The sequence below is a fragment of the Apteryx mantelli genome, chromosome 2 (genome assembly GCF_036417845.1).
Source record: "Apteryx mantelli isolate bAptMan1 chromosome 2, bAptMan1.hap1, whole genome shotgun sequence".
Lineage (NCBI taxonomy): Eukaryota > Metazoa > Chordata > Aves > Apterygiformes > Apterygidae > Apteryx > Apteryx mantelli.
The window spans coordinates 136,340,538-136,362,826 of NC_089979.1; the positions used below are offsets into that span (position 1 = coordinate 136,340,538).

The 22,289-nt window shown below is 40.0% G+C and overlaps 1 protein-coding gene across 1 annotated transcript in view; it reads right to left on the reverse strand.

Moving 5' to 3' along the window:
* AHR (aryl hydrocarbon receptor) overlaps window positions 1-20,829 on the reverse strand; it is a 69,142-nt gene extending 48,313 nt beyond the window's left edge. Inside the window, 2 exon segments of the mRNA XM_067291618.1 lie at window positions 12,375-12,562; window positions 20,729-20,829. Coding sequence (XP_067147719.1) covers window positions 12,375-12,562; window positions 20,729-20,784 — 244 coding nt within the window. The 5' untranslated portion in view covers window positions 20,785-20,829.
* Between the last annotated feature and the right edge of the window lie 1,460 nt (window positions 20,830-22,289).

The window sequence follows — 22,289 nt, forward strand, 5'->3', positions numbered from 1 at the left end:
AAGTTGTATTGGCAGCTAAAGAAAAATTACGACCAAAAGTAATGAATTGTTCCCCCCGCCACATTTTTAGAACTAATTGCATTTTCAATACCTTGCATAATATTCTACTCCTCCACTTAAAAACAAAAATTACAGAAATGAGACATAAATTGAGAGACAGTTTATCAAGTCAGTCTTCCTTATTTTACATGGCAGATGATGTTAATCAACCCTGCTGGTTTATACAGAAATGCCCGCTGTGCCTTTAAAGCAAAATGCTTTACAAAACATAAGTTGCAGAGTAATTGAATTATTTTCCATAGAAAAATCACACTATATAAGAGTCAATGTTCCCTTTAAAAGCACTAACAGTATCTGCGACATTCATAAACATGGTTGAAGTTATGACATAGAAGAAACACTCTTCCTGGTTTTAAAACAATGTAGCAACTCTAACGGTACTCTGGCCCTGCTATACAGGACAGCTGAAGGCTAAAGGGTTTTTGCACACTCTTATGCCACCGCCCCCCCCCTTTTTTTTTTTTAAGAAAGAGTAACAGCGTGGAATGTTAAATGTTTATGCAGTTGTCTCCTGTAAAAGGGGGACATATCTTCAGTTGCCACAAAGTGGTACTTAACACACTGCTATGTTTTCTTAAGCAGATGGAAAAACCAACAGTTGAGTTGTGTGTTTTTTCTCCTTAAGTGATTCTGAGTGAGTGATGCTAAGTTTAGTTCACAATGTACTAATTAATCACTCCAGAAACACCACACTAAGTCAACACATGCCTACCTCCAAAAACGAGAGTTCAAAAATTGCATTTGGAAGACTTAGTCTTAGCTCATGCAAATGCTTGCACTACCTACAGCAGACGTTTCCAGACTGTGGTATGCAAGCCACTTCAAAGTTATCTCGTGTGTGTGGTAGGCAATCAGTAGCCACAGCTCCTGAGCCAGGCAAAAAAATCAGAAGCTGCTGCAACCACTACCCAGGAAAAGCACATCCCGTTAAAGCCGACAAGCATGTGTGCTTCTGGCTCGGAGTACTTCCATCCGGAGCACATACCTAGGGTTCCAGTTTGGGGAACAAAGGGGCACAGGAACATGAGACCAAACAAGATTTATATGGGAGTTGAAAGGCAAGAAACAGTCCCATTTTCGAGCAGCAGTAAGAAGGTAAATAGGTTAGTATACTGCAAAATGTAGGAGCAGAAGTAAATTATTAGGGTCGTTGTCCAAGAAGGGCATTGGTACCTATTTGCTGTCTGGGAATTTCTGAACTTCTAATATAACAGTAGTAAATCTTTTTAACTAAAAGTAGAGCAAACGAGAGCTGGGGGCGGTGTTGTGTGTTTGGAAACAACCCTGAAGGATGACTATACACGAAATTTCTACTAAGTAGCAGAACAGCAATTAGTGTACAGTGCTTTTATGGCTATCCAATTGCACTGAGCTGATGTCAGAATTATAGAGTGGGGTTTTTTTTGTTTTGTTTTGTTTTGTTTTTTTTTTTTGTAAACACACACACACACACAGTGAAGTTAACTTTTTACTTTACCTTTTTGCATTTAATTTAAAACATAAATCTCAGAAAACATGCAGTTGCTCAAATTCATCAACTCTCACTTGAGCTTTGAAGCTTAACAACCACATACCAAACTGTACACTGCTTGTGGTTTTCAAGATTTAAAGGCAATGAAGTCTTGTTCCATAACCGTCACAGAGTCACCTGCTGAATCACCCAAACCATTTCCTGGTACACCCACATTTCTTCTGAGGTATTTGCCATTCAATTAATTGTCTGGGTACATCTTCCTCAATTTGTAGATGAGGTGCATGCCTGCAAGTTTTAACTTACCATCAGACCTATTAACATGGTACTGCCTCAGCCACACACACACACACACACACGAGAGAGAGAGAGAGAGAGAGAGAGAGAAAGAGAGGAAGGGAGGGAAGGAGGTAAGTAAGGAGAGGGGAAGAGATTTGTTAACTTATTTGGGGTGAGGAAAGAGTTAAAGGAGATGATTTACTTCCTTATGGAGTGAAATTGATGGTAAGTTGAGCATAGATTCACGGAGTCACCTGCCTACCATGTTTTTTGTATTGCATCTCCAGCTTTAAAAACAGAAGGTTTTTTTCTATCACTTATTTTTTCATACTTTAGAACAATGAAAAGAGTTTATATTCATAAAGCTATTCAGACTTTCTATTTTGTTTAAAAGTTATCATCCACTTGTTATGCTTTTTATTTGGCACCTTCAAGTAGAAAATGGCAATTAATACCACAGACATTTTTAAATTAAATTGCTAGTTCTGAAACAAACTGTTAAACTCTTGGAAATTTATAGATACACCATCACCCAAAAAATCAAAACCTCCCGAAAAGTCTTCCAGAAATAACTGTTCTCAGTTTTGTATATCAGTCACTTTTATTACAAGGTCTAGGAGCGTAAAGTGATTTTCAAATTCCCCTTACAGTTCACAGTTATTTTATTACCTTTTTAAAAAGCTTCAAATGGTTTCAGTAAGGAATTCTTCTCTCTCAAACTTGGACCTGGTGCTTAAGGTTTTAACTGAAATCCATCCTTTATTTTCCCCCTCTGTTGAATATGGAAGCAATGCCTTAACTTTGGCTTCACTCAATTGATGGCTCAATGGAAACATGATAGGTCTTTTGGCTGGTGAATTTCTGTATGCTTTCAACTAAAAAAAGGAAAGCGTCAATTGCATTTTATGTCATAGAATGAAACAGGACAGTTTAATTATTCTACCAGCAATGTGCGATGTGTTTGGCCACAATAGCATTAAAAAATGATATGGGAGTGGGTTTGGAAGGTTTCTTTACAAGACCATTCCAGTCCAACCCTTGTTTTATAAGGATATTAATGATTAAGCAATTCCTAATAGAGACATCTCTTACTTAAATTGAGGGAAAACTAACATATATTCCAGCAAAAAAGATGATGTTGCTTTTCTACGCAAACTCAGAACTTTTCAGCAGTAAAAGCCAGGCTGAACAATTTAACAGAAGAGTTTTCTGAATGTTTGATAAAGTATTACATGGGATTCAAGTGGACTTTTGGAGATCTGCTTCCCTTTCCGCCAGAGATCATCTTCTCTCCACTTGGGACAGGGGACTCATTTCCGTCTTGTGTTAAGACCCACTGACCTATCCTGGTAAAGCTATGTACGTAGCCTCTGTCTGTAAGACGTGTCCTCTCTTGTTCTTTGCAGAAATCTCTAGTAACTCTCTGCACTTCATAGGTTACTGTTTAAGTTAGGCCTCAGTTCTATTACATGGAGGGAGAAGTGGAAAGGACTGCTCAGGACAGACCTAGAGGAATGCTCTGCAGAGCAGACTGCCTGTTCCCAGTACTGCCAGAGGCAGCAAAAACACCCACAGCTCTTGCTGGAAGGTGTTACAGCAATAGCCACTAACCAGCATACCATTTCTTCATCTGCTACCAGAGAAGCAGAGGATTAAATAGCAAATAGGAATGGGCTGATGCAGCAAGAACAGCTAATTCTCAGCTCCTACAATCAAAATGTGCTTGCACTGGATTGAGCCAGTTATCTCAGGAATGTAATGGTTTAGGTTAGAAAGGGACCTTTGGAGGTCATCCGGTATAACCCCTGTTCAAGGCAGGACCAAACTAGATTATCTGTTTCCTAATATCCAATTGGAACTTCCCATGTTGTAACCTGTGTCCACTACCTCTTGTTCTATGGCTGCGCACTTCTGAGAAGAATCTGTCTTCTCTGTATGCTCCTGTTAAGTAGTTAAAGACAGCAACAAGATTGCCACTTGGCCTCTCTTCTAAAGGCTGAACAAACCCAGATCTCAGTATCTTCTCATATTTCACTTCACCTTCTTAAGCAAACTGATGGCCCTTCACTGGACTTGCTTCACTTAATTTTCTTATACTTGGAAGTCCAAAACTGGACACAGTGTTCTGATGCAGTCTCAAATACCAAGGGAAAAAATCACTTCCCTGGACCTGCTGGCTACACTTTTGCTAATACAGCCCAGGATACAACTGGTCTTCACTGCAAGGGAACATTGCTCACATATGCTCAAATTGCTGTCCACCAGGACAGCAAAGCTGCTTTCTAGCTAATCAGTCCTAAATGCATACTGTTGCATGGGGCAATTCTCATAATGCAGGGCTCTGCATTTGCTTTTGCTGAAATTCATCTCGTTTCTCCAGCCTGCTAAGGTGTCTCTGAAGAGCAACCCTACTCTCCAGCATATCAGCCACTCCCCCGCATTTAGTATCATCCATGAACTTGCTGAGGGAACACTTTGTCCAATAGTCCAGGCTGCAGTATTGGCCCCAGTATTAAACCCTGAGGGATACCACAAATAACAGGCCACCAGCTGGACTGCTGATCATGACCCTTTGAGCCCAGTGGTCCATGAGTTTCTACCCGCACTCCCTTGCCCAGAGTCCACCTATCCAAACCATAACTCACCAGTTTGGCTATAAGAAAACAACGAGATGCTATGCTGAAGGCCTTGCTGAAGTCAAGGGAAACCACACCCACTGCTCTCCCCTTGCCCACAGAACCAGGCATCCATCACAGAAGGCAATCAGGTTGGTCAGACATGATTTGCCCTTAGTTCGCAGATTGATGAGAATAGCATTTTCATAGGATAGAAGCCGAGGAAAAACATCTTCACTTGACTAAGTCATTAGTCAATTGAGAAGGGTATAGCCATGTTATAAAAAACACTGGAGGATTCAGGGTAGCTGACCCTCCTAAATGCAGAAGGTAATTGCAAGTGTTCCAGCAGAGGGCCCACAGTCAGCTAATGCAGCTTGAAACTGCATGGGGCTAACAGAGTAAAGGTGGATACTTCAGAAATATATAGTCTGATGCATTCCTGAAAGTTCTCACAGGGCTCAAACCCTAAACTCCACTGATGCTGAACATCCTACAGAAGGCCATAATCGTTGCATTCTGCCTTCAAATTCTGATGGGTTGCACAAATAGGAGCAATTCTTTTTCTTCCCCCTTAGTGGTTATAACTGATCGGCATTTAAACTGAGTAGCATACTGACCAGGAAATCACATTTGCACTTTTATCCTTTTTAAGGATCAGCTACAAAACACAAAATTATATATATTATGCTTCACCTGTCCGCAAAGTTTCCCATTAAATAGGTCAAGATACAATAATAACAGAAGCTTTAATTGTCAGTGTGTACCAGCATGATACCAGATGTATTTCAACATCTTAATGCAATCAAATCCTTGGCCTCAGGTAAGATACTGCTTACAGCAGCATACAGAGGATGACAGTGTCAAAATAAAATTAAGAGCAGCTGTGAGAAGAGCAAGGAAAAAAGACTGGAATTGTTTGCCTTAGATATGTTTCTTCTTATCATTGTCTGACAGAAGTACACAGAACAACAAATGATATAGCAAGAAGTAGACTGGGAGTTGCCATTAACTTTTCCTCCAAACACAGAAAATATTTAAAATCAAGATGCATGGCATATTCAAAATCATTAAAGAAAAGAAATCATCCTTCAGTTTGTAACTCAAATGTAGACACCAAAAGGCAAAAATGAATTCACTAAGCTTGAATACTTCAGCATGAAGAAAAGCAAAACAGTTTACACCTTCAGAATATCTTGTGCTGGCCCACAGAAACTGGCATTGTGGCACTGAAGAGGGGATGATGGAGTCTGATGGGGTAGTCGGCTTATTTGACCAGAAAAAGCATAGACTTGCTTCAGTAAATTCCTGCTTTATGCAATCATTTAAAGTTTGTTTTGAGAGGCCAAGTATGTATGTCTTTTAGTTTATCAGAAGTACATTTTGATGCCACCCATAAAGTGTGTAATCCCAAACAATTCAAAAGACACATGGGTTGAGTTTCAAGAGCCAATTATTCAGTGGAAAAAAAACCAAAAACAAGTATCTCTCTTTGTTCAAATAAAAACAGAGTTTAGCATGCATCATTGACTGCAATTAATTTGTATTTGTGCGTCCATTTTAATGTTTACAAACAGCAAACAGCAAAATTACATTTTCTTAAAGCAGTTTCAGATAACTCTGTTCTGGGTCTTACAGTTTACTTCATTTAAGTTTCTGGAATAACTACTCCAAGTTTCCTCATTAACTTAATGCCTTTTTAAAGCATACAACTTTGACAGTCCATCACTGCACTGAAATGCAGGACTCTCACAAGTTTTGCCCCAGGAAACAGTTGTCAATACATCATCTGAAACTCTAAAGAGCACTGTACTTTTTTTGGATTCTCTTAAAAACAAGTTATAAATTAGCCCATTACACCATAAGCCAGCTCTGGTAACTAGAATTAACTTCGAGTTACCTGGTTAGATTTCCCAAATGATTCACAAAGCAAGCATTCTTTAACCAGTACTGCTCTATCACGGCATTTACAGAGCAGAAACTGTTTTAACAGAGCTAAAGTTTTTGTTTACATAGGAAAAATAAACTATGTTATAACTGGCTAGAACTGTAAACTTCTACAGAGCTCAATCATAGCAGCAAGTCTTAATTCCTTATCAGCACACAGATAAAGTCAAACAGGAAAAGCTAGAGCGTTTCCGCTCTCCACAAGCACACACAGGAGGAAAACCGCTGAGTCATAAAGGCGCATTAAAGAGCATTAAAAAAGCCGTTTCAGCAGTTACACAGTATTTGTACGTTTCTAAAGAACATTCACACTCAAGTTTTAAATTGCCAGAATGTATTTTTAAGATTGTAGTCAAGCAAACTACATTGTACAAATTCAAGTGGGTGAATTATGAAGTCCACAAAAGAGACATTGAAAGCCTGATACTACCTCTGACTACAGTTTTCAACTCAAACTCTCTTTGGAGGAGGGATCACCAGGTACTGCAGTTTGTACAACAAAAACAAGAGCCCAACCTCTGATTTTCAGGTGCTACAGTACAGCAATAGAAATGTCAAAGATCACAAGATTTGGAATATACGTAGTGTCAGAAAAGCAGTATTTCCTGCGGTCAGCCTTTTTATATTCCTACCCATTCTGGTTTTAAGTATCATACTAACCATAACAATGTCAATTCCAGGAGCACTTACACAGTTAACTTTGGGTAACTTATATTTTAGGCTTTGATCTTGCAAATGAGACTATTCATGGCAATAGGTATCCAGAGCAAAGCCTAGATCACTACACTTAAAATTGTGTGTATATATATATATATATATATCTGTACGAAAAAGTGCTACAGGAAAAAAAATACTATTCAGAGTGGGGCTGTCGTTCTAAGAAAGATTACAACAGCTTTGTGGCATGTAAGAGGTTCCTACATTGACTTTCCATATGCTTTTGATTAAGTAATACACACAGAAGAAGAGATAACCTTTTATTTCTCTTCCTTGCAAAGGGAGTTCTAACAACGATTAACAACAGAACTACTGAGAAAATACAGTGTAACAATCCAGGAAAAGAAATCCTGAAGAATACATTAACTGTCAGTATTTGCACCTAACTTCTCCTCTTCATCCTACAAATACATTGACATATTAAGCTCTGACTTTCTGATAGGCAAAGAGATTAAATTTTAGATGCATGTATGGGGTTTATTAAATGAAAGTCATATCAATCTATACAGGTATAGCACTACCCAGTTTTGTGGGCGAGAAGGAAGTTACGTGCCTCGTGACACAGCACAAAGTGCTTCTGATCAAGCCAAGAATCAGAACAATACAACACAAACATACACATTTTGAGATTTAAGGTGGTGATTAGAGCCATGTAGCTCTGACATCATTTTTGAGGATCAAAATATAGAACTTGAAAGGCTACTTATGTTCTGTTATGTGTTTTAGCCTGTAGCAGACCAACCACAAAGGCTCAGTATGAATCTCAGAGAGGAAGGGGGGGGGGGGGGAAGACTCAAGAATAGCAGCGTGGAAGAACAAGCAGGGATTAGGAAATAACATTGATTGTATGAGACTGCATAGTGTGATACTGAAATAACCATACAATTCCAAGACCCACACTTTGGAATGATTTTGGAGGGAGGGGGAAGGTGAGAGAGAGACAATACAAAAGGGAATTTGATTTTTTTTTCTTTTTTTCCTCCCCTCCAACACACTAATAAGATTCAAAACAGCTCATTCAAAAAGTGAAAATGAATTCACATGGTAGAAATATTGAATATTGAAATGCTCTCTGATTGGGCACAGAAAGGCATAACGACCAAGGTGGGAAACCAAACAAAACAGAAGTCTGCATAACTGTTTTTCAGAAGCATATAATTGCTAGAAGAACCACCAAGAGATGTGATGGATTCTCACATAAAATCAGGTGGCATAGAAATCAGGTGGCACTCAGTGTCTCACAAACTATGGGGTGTTTTCCCCTTTGGGAGTAAAAAGTGGCTCAAAAGGGAGCCATGTATCAAATAACACTCAGAGCCATAAGAAACTGCTGGCAACAGTGAATTCCTATATGGCATCAACATAAACACCTGCAAGTAGTAACTGCAGCCAGATGTCACTGATCTATTCTGGAGAGGGTTAGTTTTTCCTAACTTGGGAGTCAGAAGTGTCTATGTACACAGTACGAAAAACAGGGAAAGAGGGTAAACATGAAAGGAAAGTTGCACTTTCAAAAAAATACATGAGGAAAGCTGCGTTAGACAAACAAGTCAGGTAAATATAATTGCCTGAAATACAAGTAAATAAATCTGTTGCATTTATTCTTGTTCTAACCAATTATTTTGTACTTGCGGGTTTCTGTTTCAAAAACAGACTGAACACTTGGCAAAAGGGTTGTCTATGTCAGCTAGACTGCATCAACTAGACAGCCGTTCTCACTGCGACAGAATAGATCCTTTGTCTCCCACTTTGCACATCTTTCCATCTGTGTGTTTTATCTTAGGATATACTCTTCAGAGCAGAAACCACATGCAGTATGTTCTCCAAAATATGCAGCATGATAGAACAGCAGGCATCACAGGAAAAATACATTATATAAAACATCTTTTATGTGATGACAATGGGAGCATTGCAAATTTAAGCCATGTTATGCCAAAGAACGTGTGTTAGTTATATCACAAAATAAAATTAGGCAATGCAAACTTACTGGAAAAAAAGCCTTAATTATTTTGTTATTGCTGTGCTTGCCAGAATCACTTGCATAAAACATAAGAAATCAATTCTGAACTAATTTTGAACAGAAACTTTCTTCTGTAATTGCAGAATACTGTCCAGCAAGCGGGGAGACACACACACACACACACACTAGAAACCACAGGAATTCTTAGTAAAATGGATGAAAGAATAATTAATAAGTAACATGTTAAATTTTGTTTCTAATGAATTGATACACATACATAGTACTTCAGTTTCTGTCCTTAATCTTTAATACACCTTAAGAAAGTATATTAACAGTGCCCTAACATGTAAAAAAATAGTGATCGGTCATATTAACTCTACTTTTATCCCTGTTCATCCTTGTAACTTATCCAAAAGCTTAGGAAGACTCATTGTAAATGTTGCTTCTTACTGCAGTAAGGTATTTAAATGGTTATCAATTGATCTTGTAAGGACAAAAGCTAAAAGCAAAGGGGCTTTTTCATTTTGTATGCACTGTGAACCTAGGCTATGCCTAAACGATCATCCAGTTGTGCTCCAGATGCTCAACTCACACTGACCTGCACACACACAGAAGGAAATGTCCCATATTCTACTTCTCTATATTTTTCACCATTGAATGCACATGTGCATTGGCACTTATCATCAAAACCAGATGAAATAATACCAGTACAACTTACAAAGCCATTACTGCCCTTCAGCAGACACCTGCCTGATTTATCCTAGTCTCTTACAAACTTACAGGCACAAAGTAAATCCTTCACTAGTGATTTAAGCTAACCTGCTTGACTTTGAGGACTGCTAATCTATTTCAGTATAGGCAGGTATTACATCATAGCTGAAATGCAGCAACACCTTTAAATAACTTCTCAGCTGTGATTCACTTGGCAAAAAGTTTGACTTTAAGAAGAAATAGACTTAAAAGACATTATTTTAAGTCACCACTGAATTTTTCTTTTCTTGACTATAGATCTTTAAGTTCAGAGTCTGGTATGCACAAGAGTATACCAGAGTGCTTGACATGTGGATACAGAAAGTCTTCTGATACTAATACTGACTTGAGACTAACCTAACCACACAGGCAGCTACGTCATTGAACTAGTGTATCTAAAGGAGCAGTGATCCAGAAGAATTATTCAACAGCAGCCACTTTAATATATAATATATATATAATAACTTTAAAGTTAACAACAACAAAGTATAATGACCTAAAGCAGCTGAGCAGAATATAAATCATCAACAGAGGAAAAGAAGATTTTTAAAGGTCACAGAAAAGAAAAAGAGTACACCTGTTTCCTAAACTCTGAAATAAGGTAGGGGTGCGGATTTCTATTGCATCTTAATCTTGAGACTGCAAAATAACTCATCCTGGTCTACCTCTGGAGACAATTCTGTACCATCTTAAAGACTGGGGGGGACATACAAGCAAAAACACTTTTATACTTAGCTTTTAAAGTAAAAACTATAATTTTTTTTAGACATCTAAGTGAGGTACATCTATTCAAACTGATAACATTTATTTGCAATGTCATTTACAAAAAAGTTCTTTCTTTCACAGACTTCCGCCTTCAGAAAACGGACATCTACTCTGGATTATTTAAACTTGGAAAAATGCAAGTGTTTTCTTTGAAAAAATATCTATTGTTACAGCAAAAACTTGGGTTTCCTTTCAAACAAGATCATATGATTACGCGTTTATATTTTACTTTCCGCAGGAATTTACACACCCCCCATTTGTATCCTGTTATTCATTTAGCGTTTCCCTTTACTTCAGCATGCTGTGTTAATAACGTGGACCTGTTGGCTCAGTCTAGGCACTCAAGGTGACAATCAAAGTGCTCATTCCTGCATTTATCAGATTTATTCTATATGTATATAGGGTATATTATTTAACTACACAAAACATTCCATCAAAAAGGTAGATCTATAAGAGGTATTGTATAGACAGATTGTGAAACTCGCTGTACTAACCTAGTTCTTGCTCTTTATTATGTATGTTAAAACACTTATTTCTCCTTTGGTGGGTCAGTTTCCACTGAAACAGGTTTCACACAGTGTTAATTAAGTACATTAAAATAGTGTAAAAGATGATCTTCCTATTTTCAGCATTGTACCTGTACTCAAGCTATAAAACATGGGATAAAAATTTATGAGAATTACCAAAAAGAAGCCACTAGTCACCATAAGTGAGGAGAAATGCTTTGTAGTCCCGCAGGAAAAAGTGAAGCTATCTGAGGCAGTTAGTCCTACTACCCATGCTACTGAGACACTGTGAAGAGGCTGAAACATTAAACTGGTAGCTGGTGTGGACACAGGTTATTATAATGTCCAAACAGCTTTGCTGAAAAAAAAAATCTTACAATTTAATATTAAGGCCACTCTAATTCTTTAATATCTGCAGCTGATCAGTATAATTCCATCTTCATTATAATATTGTAAAACTTCACTGATTGATAAAAAAGTGAGGACATTTATTTGAAAACAACGTTTCTGGTTTATTCGAGTAATGAAAAGGACCAGTTTTCCCCTTTGAAGGAACTGGCATGAAGCCAATCACCCCATTTCACCCTAGAGAACAATTCAGATAATGAAGGAGATGGGTAAAACTCCTTTGCCAACTTTGAGATGGTATAAGAGAACACGTTTTCTGCCCTCATCAGCACTCAGAGTGCTACTCGTATTACTCGTGCCAGGGCTGGGGTCAAGGAAAACCTGCCACACAATCAGAGAACCATAGCTATCTTCCTGATCCCTCATGATCTGCACTGAGCAGGGCCTGAGCACAGGACAGACTTTGCCTTTATTTCTTTATAGGTCATGTTTGCAATAAACTATAGGAGGGGGCACTGGCAATTACTTTAGACTAAAATGAATTCACTTTTGATGAATCATCAAGCAAAACGTCCAGCTGATGGAAAACTCACATGAAACATATTGAAGAGTAATAGTTTTATGAAGGGGGGGGGGAAAAACAACACACATTTCTTCAATATCTTTGAAAGGCTAAGGAAAAGGGCTGGAAGACTCATTAAGGGCAATATTACTTCCAAATGTAAAGCTTTGAAAGACTGGTGATTTAAGTGAAATCTGAAAGCAGATATATTTGGTTTTCAAGAAACTGGAAAGGTTACTTTATATAGTTACATTGTATATAACCATGCAACTGGATGTTCCATTAAAATATAGATAAATTTAATGATTTTAAGTACTTAAAAAGCTGAAACAAACATACATTATGAACAGAATTTTACAAGCAGTCCAAACACAAATAAATCCCCAACTCTTACCATCAAAGAAACTTTTGGCTCTCAGGTAACTGACGCTAAGCCTAAGCACAGACAGCTTATCCAGTTTGGCGATAACATCTTGTGGGAAAGGCAGAAGGCTAGCCAAGCGATCCAACTCCGCATTCAAACGATCCCTGTGTCTCTTGGATGGGTTGGACTTGACTCCTTCAGCTGGGGATGGCTTTACTCTGTGGCAAAAAATAAACAATATAAATGTACATTCCCTCCAAAAAATGAAGGTAAATATTTGCCAACTCTAACATCACAAACAGCCTTTTAAAATTTAACATGCAAAATGTTTTTCCCAAGTGACTTATATATTCCGGGGGGGGTGGGGGTGTTAATCTAAGATAGTTTAAAACCCCACTCCAACACGCACTCACCGTTAAATGGAGCAATAAGAGCTATGCCGGCTATCTGAACACTTAATGGACATTTGAAACCTTAGAGGATTAGTGTTTATAACAAGCTTTCTACACTTTAATTCAAATGTCACTTAAAGAAATCTTCCAAATGTTCGTATTACAGATAATGCAAACATGTTTATGAAAATTTGTACAAATTTACTTGACATCTATACTTTTTTACTTCAATTACAACTTCTCACAGGTGTCCTTAATTCTTAATCAATGTTTTGAATGTTTTATTGTTGGTTTAATATTACAAAAGTTTTAGCAACCTGTTAGACAATGAGGCATTCAAAATGGCACAAGAAAACAAGAGATACAGCTCAGTCAGCAAGTAACATCATTCTGGCTAACACTGCAGTAAGCCCATCCTCTAAATCACCTTAGGTAAGAGCATTTCATTTGAGTATGGCATGACAAGTGTACTTATATACACTGTACAAAGTAGAATTAAAACAGCTTTCTGTTATGAATTAGATAATAAAATTTTTGTAAACTTGCTATTTTCCATTCATGTCCTCCCTAAGTCCAATTCCAGATACTTGGATGCTCCTGTCTTCCCATATACACAAAAGTCTATGAACAGGTTTAAACACCTACTCACTCAAATTATATTTAGTCAATACAAGTCAACACCAAAACTCATCAACTTATCTGCACAAGCTATAATATAGACTAAAACATTTATCATACAGTTTTCTACATAACAAGAAATCCATTCTCACTTTTCCACTACTGTAGTTTTGAGAGGTCTGTAGTTCAGTTTGTTACTATTTGTGTTACTTTCATATGAGTGTTGAATCTGTAAGACATATCTTTTGCAAAAACACGGAACATAAATACTTTGAGCAGTTATTTGCTTTAGTATTTCATTTAGTCTGCTTCTAAGCTCCATCTTTCAATCAATTTAAAAATAATTAGAAACTGTAAAAGCTCCAATAGTTATTTTTATCACTGCTGAAAGTGAATCATACTCTAAAGTATTTTCATCTTAAATTTCCAATCAAATAAGTAGTGATAGAGTGGACATGCACATTTTTAACTTGTTTTTTCTTTGTTCCAAATAAACTTCTTGTTAGTTTAAATTCAAATCCCTCTTTTACAAGCATTGTTTATTCAAGCATCACTTGTTAAAAACGTGTACTTAAGTCTGACTACCTAGTCACTAGCACTGTAACTTTCCTTTTATACATTAAAGAAGGCATGTTCTCCCTTCTTTATCCAGAGCCCGGAAACTTGAAGATGCTGTAATACAAAGTGTTGTTAGCACACGCATATACAATAGATCAGCGCCAACAGCTTACTCCTCAGCCAGACAAAGTTGAGCTTGCTGCAGAGTAAAAGGCTGTCTAGGACACAGTTCTAATAAAGTATTATACTAAAAAATTAGAAAAGTTAGAGAAACAGATAAATCAAGAAGAAATATGAAAATTCTCTTTCAAGAGAGCACTATGTCAGTTCATCATCAACTGCAATGTATGACAAACTAAATATTTGGTTAGATGCGTGCTTCAGTTACAAGCCCACACTTCGAGACCTTTAGCTTACCACAGTTCCAAATGAATATTAATCTTAAAATAATTTAGTAAAGCTTTCTTCACATTCATTATTCTGGCAGAATATTCACTTATACAAGCCATATGACTAACACAATTGAAATACAAATCTGACAAAGTAAACTAAATTCAAGATCACCAAATATTACCAGTAACATTAAAAGGTATTTCATAAATACGGTCTGTATATTAAACTGACAAAAATATAGAGATAGAATAATAAATTGCAATTTTAAGACAGATAATAATTAGATAACAATGTGAATAGCTCACTACTACCAAATCAAACAGTGAAGGTCCCCATGCAAACAGTTCCCAACATATGATCTTCTGCCAAATAAATCAGCAATAAATAGAAGAATTTTCCATTTTCATGACCTCTGCTTCACTTAAAACTTCTATAAGCAATTTGACAAGTTATGCTGAAACTATATGCAGCTGTGCAGTTAATGTGTCAATTTGTTAGTTTAGACCTAATTATTTTTTCCTTTACTTTCAAAGGATCTTCCTTACCTCTAACTAGTCAAAGGCATTCTGATTTTCTAAATGTAGCATATAACATTTCTGAATATTAAATTACCGGTATTTGCAGCATAAACCTTACTATGTCCTCTCCCTCCAAACCAAACTTCCATTTTCCCTAATTTTATCCTCTGACACCAACCAAAATCCATGATATAAATGGAGCCTTCAGTGATGAAAGAAATAAGATAGAAGCTACTAGAAAATGAAGGGGAGAAAGAAGGGGCATAAACAGTGATTTAAACCACTTTCCTACTCCCTTATATGAACCCTTGATGCAAAGGACAGCCCTAGCTTCGTTGCAGAAAATAATCTTCAAGGAAAATTAAACGCTATGTCAAGATTAAATCCATACACGTTTTATTCAAAAAGGAAAAAGAAAATAAAAGACTAAAGAAGGGAACTGATTTTAAGCTGACCTTTCAGTTCTTGATCTTTTACCTTACTCACAGGAAATCTGAATTCTCTAATCAAAGGCCAGAGGTCTCTGCACACTCTGTATTGCTCACAACTGAACTGCAATCCTTATCATGCAACAGCTGCAAGACAAGCAAGCACTGTTAGATCTAGTTCTAACACTCTAAGGATTTGCCATCATAACATTTGACTATTTTCACAGGTCCGCTACAGGCTATTTATCAGAGGTTTTAATTACATATGTCTATCATGTGTGCACTCATAGACATTATGAATACTGAATTACTAAAAAAAAATAAAATAAAATAAAAAGAACAAGTACCTGAGTCTTAATTATTATCAGAAAGCCAAAATAGGTTTCAATATTTATATGCTAATTTTTAATTAAAAAAATTTGAAGCGGTTCTTTGAGAAAATGAAAATAAAGCACAGATTTATTATACTCATAGTAGGATACCAAAAACTTAAAAAAAATAAAAATAAAAATAAACTGAAGAGCATGATCTCTTATTCACAAGACCAAAGCACGAAGGTAGCTCAGGAAATAAAGGAATGTGCAAGAAGAGCACTAGAGATACAGTGAACTATGTTAAAAAATGGATTAGAAAGTTCATGAGAACTGTTCTATAGCTTAGGAAAAAAAAGGCATAAGGAAGAATGTACATCTGTCACCTAGTTGACAGATTTAACCTTTTCAGCCGTGTATATTTTTCATCTCATCTTTAATACCACATGCAAAAACATCTGTTATTCTTAGGTATATTATTTAAATCAAATATAGGTCAGGTATGTGAAATGCATCAGTTACCACCGTGTAAGTGCTTCATACAGAATTTTGGAGGATGTCTCCTATTTCCTTTAAGGAGTATTAAAAAAAAAAAAGAAAGAAAAAGATTCTAAGCATTTAATCCTATTTCTCACACTGGATTTACCATTAATAAAAATTCAACTGATGATTCATTTGGGAAGGGCAAATATGACCCAGACTTTGGATCCCTTTGATCCAAGTTTGTGGCAGACCTATCTTGAAGGGGCAAGAGACAATTTCCAATGGCTCCCTCAGAGGCCAGTGAAAAAAGCAAGGATTTAGGCAACTGAAGGCATAAAGTCTTTTTTTACTAACAAAACTTGATCAGTGGTGCACTACAAGTGTGATGCTGCACAACTGTTTGTCCTCTAGTAGCAAACAGTGTTTTGGTTTGCTTAGGTTGCCTTGGTATATGGATTGATGACCAAGAATTTAACAGCAACAGCCAGAACACCAACCAAGTGCGAAAGCTTCACATCCAGTTAACATATTTTGGTACTGTTCAAGATCAGGAGACAAGGCTATTCAGAAAGAGAAAAAAAATTTTCATAGCTACTGAGCATAATATCTACATTTGGCTAACTTAATTTTTTGCAGATTTTCAAAGAAAAAAAAAAACTTTTGCAAGAAGCATTGGCCCAAAAGCCCCCCTTAAAAAACAGTTAATTGTAAGTTACAGTCAACATATAGTATATAGGAACAAAAAGATTGGCCAGGTTATCATTTCTATTATATTATATTTGTTCTATATATGACAAATAAGAGTTTTCTCTAAGAACAGCTTTAATGTCTCCTTATCAAGTATTCTTTCAAGGCAAATAAACAAGAAGTGCCAGAACAAGCCTCCAAAATAGAAGTTCCTCAGTAAAGAAAAGTAATCTTTAAAAATGTCTCTGCATTGCTTTCAGAAATCACCGTCTTCATTTGTACTCTTACTTAATGATTGACTAGTCAAACATTTTTCTATAGACAATTTAATATCATAAGTACATTTAAGCTAACACTGAGCAAAACCGTATCATAATTTCTTATCCAGTTTGCTTTTTCAATAAATATGCTGCTAACTCTGTGTGTATGAAATAGTACGAAATATTTAGGCCCCCCCCCACCCCATTCCTTGTCTGCTACATTTATTCATTTGTGCAAAACAACTCCTTTCCAAATGCTGGATAAGATAAAAACAAGAGAAATCAGAGCTAGTTAAGGTCATAGTAGGCAGAAGAATATAAAAACTACAAGGTGGGACTCACATATTTAATGTTCTTCACCTAAGGTTATAATGTGTCTACAATATATCCTACTTCTATAACACTTGCATTTTGTCGTTCCTACTATAACACTAGCATATAATTTCAGAAGTTCAGTAAACAACCACTTGAGAAAAGGAGTTCAAGACCAAAAAAAAAAAAAAAAAGAAAGAAAGAAAGTGGGGGCCGTCAATTAGTCCCAAAGTTTCATTAAAATCTAAAACACACCCATAAAAATACGGCCACTAGGGGGACTCCATATTGTTCAAACATTAAATGTAAAAGAAATTATTTAAAGGCTGCAAAATTCTAAGAAAGCGATTTCTGTAGCATATTACATATTATTGGAATGCACATTGTTTACTGTGCCCTTTTTTTTTTTTCCCTCCAGTTAACAAGATGAAATGTAGGAACAGTTCCTATTAAGTTTCCCCATGATCTCTTTTCTTTTTAAACATATACTATTGTGGTACTGTAGTTCTCTACTGAATCAAAAAACTACACTTCAACAGTTGGTATCGTCAGGGCAATAGCTCAAGATCCCTTGTTAAGTTCAGTCCTGTATATGGCATATAACAAAAGTAGTGTGAGTGGTGAGGGGGAGGGAAGTTACCTAAATTGGTTTTGAGTTACTACCATGACTTTAATGAGTTATTTTATATCTGAAGTCAAAAGTATTTCTTCCATTTCACTTTTTCCATTAACGGTATGGCATTATATGAATAGCTTCTTCCATCTCTATAAACTTGCTGCCTATTGCTACAGGTTAAAAATTATTATTCGCCATTCAAAGTTACATATATGGCAAATAGAACACTAAAAGAACTATCTACAGAAACAATCTCTTCTATAAAATATATTATATTAGTTCCAACAATACACCACCTCTTCCATTTTAAAACTACTTTTTAAAGAGGTTTGAATTTTATTGAGGGGGGATATCAACTTGAAATGGATTAAAGTTATTGTAGTGTCAAACCATAGGGAAAGGAAACAGAACATCAGAACTGTTCATAAAAATCTAAAACCTTCATTAACCGACAATGCATACATCCCCCCCCCCCAAACAATTACAAGAGCTTATTGCTTCTCTCACTTCTTTTGGCCTAAAGGTATGATGTGTAAATAGTTTTGTGAGAAATCAGACTCCTCTGACATGTTAATAATGTTCTGTAAGATTGGTTGCTTGTGCGCTTAGACCAAAAAGCACAGCCATAGTGAGATGAAAAGAAACAAATAAGCGATACACGTGAGAGAAATTAATCTTGCATAACAATAATTTTGAGTAACCCAAATAAGATAGGGTAACAATCAGCCTCTGCTTCCATTTAGAGGTAAGCTAACTATTATAATATGAATACTCTTATTTTAAGAAGAAATAATTGTTTCTTCCTCTAGTCCCAAGTCCCTCAATAGATAAATGGTTTCCATTGGTAACAAAAAAAGCTTCAAGTTCAACTAATGAGAGAAGCTCAGCTAACTTACAGCAAGAACAGACATATGGAAAAAGACTACTTACATGAATATTATGGTAATGTAAAAGAGAAAGTTTCACATCCTCTAACCAAGACTAACCAGAATTTAGTCGCAAGCCAGATACTAAGCCATCTTACCAGAAGGGCAGAATATCTCACCCTTTCGCAAACAGAACTGAAAAATTATTTGCCTTTAAGAACTAGTAGTGTGCAGATATTGCCAATACATTTTTATTTCCTCACAAAAAAGCAACACGAATTTAATTCTTAAAAAACAGATCTATAACGCGAGTCTAATTAAGCATCTCTACATTTTTATTTTGAAGTGAATGATCAAAAAGCAAGCATTGCTATATCCATAATGACTGCATCTTCGATAATGACCAGCAACGATATTGAGAAGAAATGGATTTTTAGACTTTTTCAGCAGACAAATTAACACAAAATCTGGATACGTACACAAATTCTAACAGCTCCAACTGGAAAGAAACAGGCACTCAAGCTAATTCCCATCCCCCCCAAGGAAGTTGTCTGCTATAAATCAAAAAATATATCATTTACTTGAGAATTTTATTAGATATTTGCCATTCACTTCTTTAAAGTTTTTTATAGTCTTGATGGTTATTTTACTTCTACAAAATTCCATTTCAGAACTACAGAGGGTTTTTTTGAGCTATGCATCATGGTTTGCTTATTTTTCCTGCAATTCTCTAGCTTGGCTTAACTAGCCTTTATGACCTATAGATTCTTGACTTTCAGTTGAAAGTGCAAGTTAATCATCTCCTCTATCCTGGGATCACTCGCATGAAAGTAGTCTTTTAGTGAAATGCAAAGCCTAGGACTCAAACCCACAACAGGTGCTTAATGCAAAATAACTCTACTCAGGTACTCAACTGTGCACAGAGATTTTTTTTTTTTTTTAAGAAAAAAAAAAGGGGCATTTTTTTTATTCTCCTTGGGCAGATCAGTGGGATCTGCAGCGTTTGCGCTGGAGCTGAACGAATAAAAACGTTTAATGCAACATCGGAGATTTAAAACTGGTTCAGGTCCCCCAGATAGACTAAAAATAGCCCAGCTAAATGGGAATGCGCCGCACCTCCGCGGGTGCCGCCGCTGACATCCGCAGGGGACACCTGAGCGACGCCGGCACCCGCGCTCGGCCGGGCGGCTCCGAGCACACACGCACACACACCCCGCAGCAGGGGACGGAGGTCACCTCGCGGCGCGGCTAACGACGCCGCCCCGCACGCCGCCGGCAGAGCGGGCGCGGCGCGGCGCCATCTCGCAGGCACCCGGCCCGGCCGCACCGCCGCGCGGGACGGAGGCCGCGCGGGGACAGCGCGCAACGCGAGCCGGCGCGGCGCCCGGCACCCGCCGGCGGCGCCCGCCGCCTCAGGTGCCTCCTAATCTAGGTCAGCCGACCCAGCCGCGCTCCAGGCACCTCTCCAGGCACCTCTCCCGCTTCCACCTCCGCGGCCAGCCTCCTTTGTTTTTTTTTTTTTTTTTTTTTTTTTTAAATAACAATACATAAAACAGGAGGCCCGCCGGCGCCTCGCGGCACCACCTCTCCGCACCGGGAGCCGCGAGCGGCGGCGCCGTCCCCGGCATCCCCGGAGCCGCGGCACACGCGACCGCGCCGGGACGCGGCGGGGGCCGGCATCGCCCCCTCGGGTGACCGAGGCGGCCGGGCGCCGGCAGGGCCGAGAGGCCCGCGGACACACGGCCGCCGCGCCGCGCCGCCTCGCGGAGCCGGGCGCGGAGCACGCGGGCGCCCGCGGAGGCGGCCGGCGGCTGCGGGGCGCTGGGGCAGGCGGAGAGGAGCCCGGGGCCGGCAGCTCCGCACGGCGGTGCCCGGGCCGGACAGTAAGGGTGAGCAAGCCGCCCCCTCGCCCCCCGGTGCCTCCCCGCGGCGAGCCGCTTACATTTTCTGCACAGGTTTCCGCCGCTTGCGACTGGCGTAGGTGACATTGGGGTTCATCCTGCCGCGGCTCCAGCGCCCCGCGCCGCCGCCGGCTCCGCCGCCGCCGCCGCGCCGCCCGCCTCGCCCGGCTGCCGGCCGGGGGCGAGCCCCAGGGGCGCTGCAGCCCTGCGCGGCCCGCGGGCCCCGGCCCTGCTGCCCGCTGCCGCCCGCAGCGCAGGGAAGCGCGGAGCCGCTCGCAGCGGCGGCGGCGCCTTCCCGGCCGAGAGACGACGGGAGGCGGAGGCGCCACGGGGCGGGGACCCCAGGTGATCGGAGGGGCTACACCCCCTCGCCGCCGCCGCAGGGCACAGGTGCGGGGGCGGCCCGAGCTTCCCAGCGCCGCTCGCCCGGCGTCTGCCCGCCGGGGCGGCACCTTCTCCCGCCCGGCTCCCTCTGCGGCCGCGGGAGGGTGCGCGGCAGCCCCGGCACCCCGGCGCGGCCGCCGTCTGCTGGCCGAGTGCCTGTCAGTGTGCGCCGCGCCTCCCGCCACGCCCGCGCCCGCTCCGCCCGCCGCCGCTCGCCCCGCCCCGCCCCGCCCCGCCCCGCGCGGCTGACAGCTGTCGCCGCCCCTCGCCGCGGAGGCCCCGGCGGCGGCCCGCGCGGGGGGGGCGGCCCGGCCCGGCCGCCATCTTGGGAAGGTCGCGCGAGGAGAGGGAGGCGCGGCAGCGGCGCGGCCTGAGGCCACGGCCACGGCCACGGCCGCGGGGAGGGGGTGGCGTGCGCCGGGCAGGACGGGGAAACTCCCAGGCCTGGGGTGGCCGGGGCCGAGCGGCAGGGCTGCTCCCACCGCAGATAAAGAGGAATGTAAGCGCCAAGCACCCATAAAGCAATATTAATACAGATACCCGCGCGCCCACCCCCCAAACAGTCAGAGCATTCAGTTTTGAAAGAAAAATGGTAATTCCTCAGCTGCAAGATGAGGCCTGTGTCTGTCACCCCAAGGCCTGCCACCTCCTCCTCTTCCCACCTCCCCTAGGCTGAAAAACCCATCAAGGCCGCAGCTGGCCTAACAAATTAACCAGAAATAACACGCCACCTGCAAAAGCCGGGGAGGGGGAGGGAGCCCTAGGTGCACACGAGGGGGAGAAGGGAAAACGCACGCGGCTCCTCCACGGACAGCGACGCAGGGCACGTGGGCAGCCGCAGTCACTCGGGGGAACGTTACAACTCACTAAGCACCGAAAGGAATGATGGAGTTTATTAGCATAGGATGTGGTTAAAGTCTCATTAAGGGATGAATCCGTGAGTTATTACACTGACATTTTAAACTAAACACTTATTTTAAAGGCAAGAAGCAACATCACAAAAAGTAAAAGGTGCTGCCAAACTGCTGACAAATAAAACCATTCAAGAGGACTCCTAATGCATTTCTGACCCTCTGTTGCTTCTCCCTCCCATTTTCTTCCTCTGTTTCCTTTCACAACAGCAGAGCTCTTCCCCCAGAATAACTACGATAAATTTTGTCTCAACGCTAAACTTGGGAGACTGGGAGTCGCCCTGTGTAAACACAAATTATATACAGT